Here is an 8,928-nt window from a genome sequence, read left to right on the forward strand (position 1 = left end):
AATCGAGTAGTGAAATCGATATTATACACCACAAGTTAGCTTGAAATTTCTCATTGGAATTGTGTAAAATAAATATGAAAGATATGAATTCTATAAATAAAAATAACATTTCAGAACTAACGAAATTGGCGAGGAAATTTAATTGTTTTTATTTATCAGGTTTGTTTTTTAAGGTGGTGGTGATGACAATGCAAACAATAAATGATTCCGTGCCGTGTACCTTCAAATATGTTTTATTGTTTAAGGACTTCATCAAGGAATATGTAAGCCGTTCTTAGTTGCTGGACATCAAGTCGGACTTGTTCGACCAGATATTCTTAAACACCTCCAAAGATTCCCGGAGGTATTTATATATGCGTTATTGATGTTTTCTATTTATTTCACTGCGTTTATATAGTAACTCGAGAATAATAATTTATCAGTTTCAGTTATTACATTTCTGTGGTAATAATAACCTTTTAAATGCAGGTATTCAGAATTACTGGAAAAGTTGTGGAACTTAATCCTGCGTTCAGAGATTACCAGGAGAGAACCTCGAAAGTTGCTGGAGTATTACAAGGTTTACGTAAAGAAAATGAATTATGCGCTCTAAAGGGTTGGCGAGATGAGGTTTGTGTAGTCTTTATAAATAAGAAATGTATATTTTAAATATTGTTAATGTTCTGATTGAAATAGCACTTATTAGATACCAGAATGTTTTGTTGTATATGAGTAGTTTAGTTATTAAATGCATTAGACATTTTTTATTTAGATATAAAAAATAATAAAACTAAATTATTATTCAGTGTTTCGAGGTGAGCACCCTTTTCCATCATGAGAGCCTGCTGGAAATGGACAGAAGTGCAACATGTCTTTTTGGTATTAGAAACTATGGGGTCAGTGTAAATGGCTACTTGTTTCACCCAGTTAAAGGACTTTGTATCTGGTTACAGCAGAGGAGCTTTACTAAACAGACCTGGCCAGGTATATTTTAACTTAATTGCTAGAACATATTTGTGAGATTTGCGACATATAATTAATGCATGTGATTGGTGATTAATGATTTAAGGGATTTAAAAAACAGGCCCCTTTCTACTTTTTGAGATCTGGGGAAGGCTTGTCTTGGCTCCAACAACTGCAACATCAACTATACATAGTCTTGTAGACAAGTAAATTCCGGTATGATTATTAGTGGCGTGTACAGTGCTCGCAAAACACTTGATAGTACTTGTTCTGACAAGCATGTCCGTACTGGCTCATACTTTAAATTATATTATAATAAAAAAGTGGTTTAAGCAATAGCTGTTGAACTATTATATATGGTTAATTTAAATTTGTAAAATTTAAATAACTAATAATCCTTAGTTATCAATTCTGTTATCAATTTTAGGAAAATGGGATTGTTTTGTTAGTGGTGGATTAGCAGTGGGCTATGGAATTCTTGAAACTTGTGTTAAAGAGGTGGCAGAGGAAGCATCTGTCATGGGGGAGTTAGTAAAAAAGTTGGTGCCTGCTGGGTGTGTTAGGTATGTAATAATTAACTGTTATTACAATGGACCTTATTTCTACATTTAATGGTATTTTATTGATTTATTTCTTATGAGAAACATATATCAACCCTTTTGATACATGATAAATTTTGCTTACATTTTTTTAAATTATTTTATGAAACAATCTCATGATATCCATACAAAAATTTCAGCTTCTACTTTGAAAGTGAAAGAGGGTTGTTTCCCAATACAGAATATGTGTATGATCTTGAGCTTCCATTGGATTTTGTCCCAAAAAATGCAGATGGTGAAGTAGAAACATTTGAACTTTTGACTGCAGAAGAATGTGTGCAAAGAGCTCTTTCCCCTCATTTTAAGACCACAAGTGCTCCGGTTCTAATGGACTTCCTTATAAGAAGGGGATATATTAATCCTGAGAATGGTATGTTTTTTTTAAATGACTCATTATATAATTATCACTGTTTTTATAAGTACATTTTGCTACTTACTAGCATACTTTGCATATTTTGCATACTATGAAATATTTTTTTTTAATTTACATGTTATAAATCCTGGAGATGGGACATAAACAATTTCAGGTGTTTAAATTGTGTAATTAGTGCCATACTGTAACACTGTTACTGTTTTGCTTATTTTTTATTAATAACTTAACAAACCCAATGTAAAAAACGGAAGATGCAGCTATTATTAGAAACTCAACTCAATATTTATTATTTTGTAAAATTTCTATAAGTGCCTTAAAAATATCATGGGGCAAAACTCTAATCTAATTTGTACTGGCTACTCATATAAAATGATTTACTATGAACAATATTAAAGTGTTTGTCTAAGTGGAGTCTGGGCATGTTGCTCGTCAACTTTAAAGTTTTTTTTTTCAGAACCGAACTACAGATACATTGTGGAATTACTTCATGTACCACTGCAGACCATCTACAATTGGCCCCATTCTGATATTTCATCAAATGGTGATGTACAGAGCTTAGAGTGTTAATCACTGTATAGCTGTTCACCTAGTTGGATTTGATTGTATTATTTAAATTTGTTTGAAAATTTATTAGAATGAAATATTTATTGGTACTTTTATATTTACCTCGTCTTAGACATTTCCAAGGTATTTTTATGAATAAAATTTTCATTGATAAATGGCCTAATTTATAACTATAATATTAGGTGTTACGATTGTATTCTTTCGAATGTAAGGTAAATAAAGACCAAGTCCTGATAATTTCTTAGTCTTGTTGGAAATTATTAGATGCCGCGATAGTTTAGCTAGGAATGTTTTAATTTCTGTGATACTTTACCAGTGGGGTATAAGGTATTTGTATGTAATTTTAGTTGGATTGATTACCTCTTAGAACTGTTTGCCGATTATCATTTACATTTCTTTGAATAACAATTATAAAAGTAATCCCAGTGAATATTTTATAACCTCAAAATAATTTCATGTGAATCCATAATCTAGTCATGCTGTTATGGATTAACAGGCTGTCTTCGTTTTAGTTAATTAAGTATATTCGGTGTCTACAATTAAATTTCTATACAAAAGTGGTGTCCATTATTCCATCAGTCAATCTGTCCGGCTACATGCTAAAGTATCACTTCGCGCTTGCTTATACATTGCTATCGTCTCGCTGCTGAAACGTGTGGTTTGTAAGTAGCCTCAGTTTTTGCAGAAACTATAATGTTTTGCGAAATATTTACGTGTAGCCGAACCATTATGTCTTTTGAAATAAATGACTAAAACTATTTGACAATCCTGATCATCAGTTCAAAGGTTATATCGGAATGATTGATTTTAATGTTTTAGAAATACATAGTATTACCGTCGTCATACCATTTGTATAACAAAACGAGGGATTTTAGTTTAATTAATTGTATTGTATCATTTAGACAGAAGTTGATTTATTGGTTTATATTCCACTTTGATCATGTCGATTTGTCTAGTATATTTTATAATATATAGATATAGTGCGTGTAGTATAATAATATTTGATATGCTAGTGGTATCTAAATAACGTCAACAATTTTATACATTTCTATGGAGTAATGTTTTTGGCGAAAGATTAACGATATTATTATACCACAAAGATAATCTTGATTTATTAATTAATGTAATCGTTTATATTTACTTCTTATAGGAAAATAGAATTTCCTAAGGGATGAAATAAAATTATTAAAAATAATTGATTTTAATTTTTTTATCCCCTATTATAATTATATAAATAAAACTGCTATTTATATATAAGAAGTTTATTCAAATAATGACCTGATTACTTATAAAGAGGTTTTGAGTACTAATGTACTCAATAAGTTGTTCATATTAATACACTCTTAACAACAGTAACATATTTGTCTCAATCATGATATAAACAAAACTCAACAAAACAAGCAATGACTAAGTCATCATAACATAAAGCAAGTGTTATTTTTTATACAATTTATACATGCTGTATTGTAAAACACTGTTATGAAAACAATTGCTTCATCACTATTTTGTGAAATAGTATATTTACGTTTGTCAAAAAGTATCTATAAAATATAATTGATAAGGACATTAAAAATATGTTAATAATCATCACCACGAGATACAACCTCCTTACAAGTAGGTCTCAATAGGATGGTGTGCTCAAACTGGGCAGTGTAGCAGCCCTTTACGTCACACAGAGGTGGATAGGCATCAACCACTCCCTTGTCGCACAAGTCTTTAAGAGCCATTGCATAGCGTGATGCACCAGCACGTTCAAGCCACCTCTTGCAGAATGCGAGGGTGCCAAAATTTTTATTTATTAAATTGAGAAGTTGTTTAGAAGACAGTAATCTGCAAACAATACACAAAAATTGATAATTGTATAATAGAAAAATGCATGTTATTAAAATGTACACTACTTCGATGATACATTTTTAAAAACCAATATTTACTATATTCATTGTCATTTTACCTTAAAGGCACATATTGTTGGTCAAAGTTTTTCATGTAATGTGAGCAATCCATATCATCATGCACTTGACCACGTCCAGTAGAGCCAAATGTTTCAATTGCATAAAATTCATTTTCTTCCATCCTTGTTGTTTCACCACCCTTCACTATTGGCACAGTTTTGCCAGCATGAATACCTTAAATATAACAAAATAATTAGATTATTTGATGATTGTTAAGAAATTATAACTTTGTACATATACAGTAGAACCTCTATAAGTCGAACATCAAGGGAGACGCCAAAAAATTCGAGTTATAGTTTTCGACTTATAGAGGTAAAATAAATAAAAATTTAAGTTGCAGAGGTGTCACATATTATTATTTATTATTTGTATATAATCAACAATATTTCAAAACATTCTATTTGCTTTAGATAATTCATTAATTCAAACTAATTCTGACAATATTCACTGCAAATGACTTGTGCTTCGCTAATATTCATATGAAATCAAAACTCATAAAATGCAATACCTGACACCAAGCAAGCAAACACGTGTTAACGTTAGTCATAAATTCATGGTTATTCTGTTCATTGTATACTCCTCTAAATTGGTTTCTAAAAACAATTGTGTACTTACACTGTCGGCGAATTTTTAAAGTCGGTAACTTATTTTTTTTTTTTCGAACTAAAGAGGTAATAAGTCAAATAATGGAGTTGTAAAGGTTGTAAAATAAAACATTGCTATATTCGAGATATAGAGGTAAAATTTAATTTTTCGAGTTATGGAGGGAAAACATGTACCAAAATGGTTTGGAGGGACTTACTGATTATTTCGATTAATTGAGGGTTGAGATTTCGAGTAATGGAGGTTTTGGTGTTTGGAGGGAAGGGAACAAAAATTTTTTTCGAGATTTGGAGGTTTTCAACTTATCGAGGTTTGACTTAATGAGCTTCTACTGTATATTATTATTAGAAATTCTATTAAAAATTAAATTTTGTGTTGATGAAAATATAAAAAGGTTATAAATTAGAATGAGTATCATAAACTATATTCTGCAAATATAAATGTTTTTTGTTTATAGAGTAATATTGCTATTGAACTTACGATATGGCCCTATTGAATGACCATTAAGATTGCGTATGGGCTTCACTTGGTACACATTTCCATCTAATTCAATTTCATGTGATTCCATTACCTGAAAATAATAATTGAATAATAAGAAAAACCTAACTAGTTGATGAACTTTATACTGCTAATTGTGTAAGTATTTAATTAATACGGTAAAGAGTTAACAAGTTAACAACAAAAATGTATGTGGATCCATTGATAATCATGGCTCTAAATATATTGTTTTTCGTGTTATAAATCTGTAGTTTTTCCTTTGTGGCTGATTGTAGGCCTAGTGGCATCCAAAATGTTAATAAACAATTAAACACCTACCTCTTGAACAGCAGCACCAACATCACACAATCTAACGTCAACTCCAGAAGCTTTTATTCCTGCCTCAGTAGCTTCCTGAACGGCCTTTACCAATGGGTCATAGCGTGGATTGAAATGCAAAGTAAATGCACAGTCAATAATACGTCCATTGATATGTGTACCAAAATCTATTTTGACAACATCGTCATACTCAAGGACCGTATTATCTCCTAAAATATATAAGTAATTATTTAGTTATCTATTAAGTGCATTTTTAAATGTTAATATTATTTTTATTTTATCATTTATCAATATTATTTTTAATTTTTTCAGTCTAGGGTCCAAAGGTTGAATTAAAAAATATTAAAATAATAACCTGTGTTTGGTGTATAATGTGCAGCACAATGGTTACGACTACAACCAGTAGGGAAAGCCAGTCCTGCTTTAAGACCATCTTCTCCAATAAGACACCTTGCAGTAGATTCTAGCTCTTCACAGATTTGTATCATGGTCATACCTGGTTTAATCCAGTTTCGCATGTGTTTTCGTGTCTAAAACAGTGAACAGTGGAAATTAATAATGGAAAATTACCAGATGATAAATATGTCTAAATGTCAATAAATTTGAATAGACGCATTTAGTACTTGTCTATGAGCTTCAGCAGCCTGCCTTATTTCTTGATAGACATAATTGTGCATTCTGTCTAAAGCTCTTTTTTCTTCACTCGAAAAGCGATCCTTAGCAGTTCTTTCATCAATACCCTCAGCGGGCCCATGGTCCATTATCTGCCCTTCAGGGAAGTTACCTGGAAAAATATTACAAAATGAGATTATTACAGACATTAGACAGACTGATTGTTAAGCAAATTTTATATGCAATAATTTATAAAGATTAAGTTTTCAAGTTCATGCCTCAAAAGTATTTACAGTTTTTATATCGTTTTCAGATATAATTATTTTCAAAAATATTAAATGCAGATTACTTACCATCTGGGTAAAGTTCAGCAATTGGAATAGATGGAGGATCTGTTTGTACTTTGCTCGTGGGTTTTCCACTTTTATTTTTCTTTTTCTTCTTTTTTTTCTCTTCTCCTTCGCCTGTATTTTCTTCTACAGCAAGACTTTGAATTTTTTCTGATACTGTAGTTTCATTATCAACAGCTATATTATCGGTTCCCGCTAAAAATAAACTTAGTTTAATTTCTAACCTCAACATTTTATAATCAGTGAAACCTAATAATTATTCAATGTAAAAGGTAAAATCAATTTAAATAATTTACCATATTATGTTATTAATAAGTAGTAAGCCTAACCTGTCTTCTTCTTCTTCTTTTTCTTTTTTTTCTTCTTAGCGGGATCTTTGGCTTCGGTTTCTTCTACACCATCTAATTCCTCCTCTTCCTCCTCATTATCTATCACTTTATTTAATTCTTCAACCACCTTAACATCAGCCATTATGTTATTTTATAAGTTTACAAAAATAATTCTTTGTATTACCTATAACATGCATGCGAATTGTGAAGATTTTTTTTATTTGCGCAATCGTCACTCGAGTTAAAAGCTTTTAAATGGAGCTATAGATTCTAGCACTTTGACTCTATGTCAAATATATGTAATAATAAACTTATATTATTTCAACATAATAAAAAATATGTATTATTATAGTGTATAAAGTAAATTAATTGAATTGATAACAATAGTAGTTGACAAGTCTATCAATATAACCTGTCAATATAAAATTTTATGTTGATTGACAAGACATTATTCGCAAGTGAAATTAAATTAAAATATGATGTGGTTAGTCCATTAAATAACGTAATTAATATTTTTATTGCAATTCATATTTGTATTTCATACTCTAGTAGACGTGACATCAAAAATTAAAAAAATATTGTATAAGACAAACCTCACAACTTAATAATAACTAAAAGTAATAATTAAACACAGATATAATTAAATATCACTCGATAAGTGAAAACCATTAAACGGAACATGAATCTTATAAAAAAAACACGGCGGAAAGCATTTCTACAGAATTGGAGAGAATACACGTTGGTACAAAACTACTATAATATACGATTTATGAGAAATAAAATGTTACTTATAAATCGTATATTATAGTATTATATAGGTATGTCTATGTAATTTTTACACTCGAAAGATGGTATAGTAAATGTTGAAATATTATAATTTTTAAATAATAATTAATCATATTTATCTTTTTAGTTCTTGTCCCTAAAATTTTAACTACAAAGTTGGCAACACAAAATAACAAAGAAGTATTTAATTTGTTGAATATATTTTAGCGAGTAGATAATTACTATGTTGATAAGTCTTTGAGTAGACTAGATGACTTGTATGTATATATTTGAATTTCGCATTTTTTTTCAGAGCTTTTTTCTTAACGTTGGCTAACTTTTATTCGGCATTGAACGCATGTTGTACGTGGTGGACCTATTGATAGATTACGAAAATGATTTGTGGTCTTATATACCTTGGCTCGTTTTTTATTAAGCGACGTTGCAGTATACTCTTCAAAAAATTATTTGTGCAAAGTAGTTATTATTATGGACAATCTACCATTCAAGCTGCAAGCATAGGAAATAAATATTTAAAACTTATCATCTTATTATAAATTGACATCTAATTTTTTACTATTTTGTTACTTTTGGCGTAATTTTGAGAGAAAACCTAAAATAGCAATAATTTTTTTGAATTTAAATAAGTAATGTGTTTTGATTTTGCAGATTTAACCGCCCGATCCTCTCTTTGACCCTACTAAAATTTACATATTTTTATAGTGACTATATAAAAGTCCTTCTACACAATTAAATAAAAATAAAATATGTAGATACTATAAATATAATATTTTTGTAAATATATCAAATTCTTTTGCACTTGTGTATGCTTCGTCACTGAAGTACATACTTAAAGTTAAACTGCATGAACGATGTTGATGATTTTTTGGTTGTAAGTGGGTCCCTGGATGCTTTAAATGAGACCCAGTAGGTGGCTTCTACAACTGCAGAATTTTAATTTAAAGAAAATAAAAAAATATTGATAATATTTCACCTTCGAAATAAAGTATCGAAGTACGAAGG

At 29.8% G+C, this 8,928-nt stretch overlaps 2 protein-coding genes across 2 annotated transcripts; one reads left to right on the forward strand and one right to left on the reverse strand.

Annotated features, from left to right (window-relative positions):
• On the forward strand, nt 1-3,673 carry LOC113393172 (uncharacterized). The gene is made up of 7 exons (XM_026629910.2): nt 1-159; nt 246-343; nt 469-609; nt 786-963; nt 1,370-1,505; nt 1,682-1,911; nt 2,369-3,673. Exons 1-7 carry the CDS (start codon nt 75-77, stop codon nt 2,479-2,481), a joined length of 981 nt encoding a protein of 326 aa, XP_026485695.1. The 5' UTR covers nt 1-74; the 3' UTR covers nt 2,482-3,673.
• Nucleotides 3,674-3,724: 51 nt separating this feature from the next.
• On the reverse strand, nt 3,725-7,403 carry Und (uninitiated). The gene is made up of 8 exons (XM_026629905.2): nt 7,141-7,403; nt 6,815-7,006; nt 6,473-6,633; nt 6,205-6,379; nt 5,850-6,058; nt 5,514-5,604; nt 4,430-4,604; nt 3,725-4,308 (listed from the first exon to the last, which is right to left on the reverse strand). Exons 1-8 carry the CDS (start codon nt 7,280-7,282, stop codon nt 4,056-4,058), a joined length of 1,398 nt encoding a protein of 465 aa, XP_026485690.2. The 5' UTR covers nt 7,283-7,403; the 3' UTR covers nt 3,725-4,055.
• Between the last annotated feature and the right edge of the window lie 1,525 nt (nt 7,404-8,928).

This window comes from Vanessa tameamea, chromosome 6 (assembly GCF_037043105.1).
Source record: "Vanessa tameamea isolate UH-Manoa-2023 chromosome 6, ilVanTame1 primary haplotype, whole genome shotgun sequence".
Lineage (NCBI taxonomy): Eukaryota > Metazoa > Arthropoda > Insecta > Lepidoptera > Nymphalidae > Vanessa > Vanessa tameamea.

Excerpts from the sequence above, each read along its gene's own strand:
- LOC113393172 (XM_026629910.2), top strand. The coding sequence starts at position 75 with ATGAAAGATATGAATTCTATAAATAAAAATAACATTTCAGAACTAACG. Across the intron at positions 610-785 it reads TAAAGGGTTGGCGAGATGAG|TGTTTCGAGGTGAGCACCCT; the intron begins GTTTGTGTAGTC and ends ATTATTATTCAG. Across the intron at positions 1,912-2,368 it reads ATATATTAATCCTGAGAATG|AACCGAACTACAGATACATT; the intron begins GTATGTTTTTTT and ends TTTTTTTTTCAG.
- Und (XM_026629905.2), bottom strand. The coding sequence starts at position 7,282 with ATGGCTGATGTTAAGGTGGTTGAAGAATTAAATAAAGTGATAGATAAT. Across the intron at positions 6,380-6,472 it reads CTGCTGAAGCTCATAGACAA|ACACGAAAACACATGCGAAA; the intron begins GTACTAAATGCG and ends TCACTGTTTTAG. Across the intron at positions 5,605-5,849 it reads TTGGTGCTGCTGTTCAAGAG|GTAATGGAATCACATGAAAT; the intron begins GTAGGTGTTTAA and ends TATTATTTTCAG.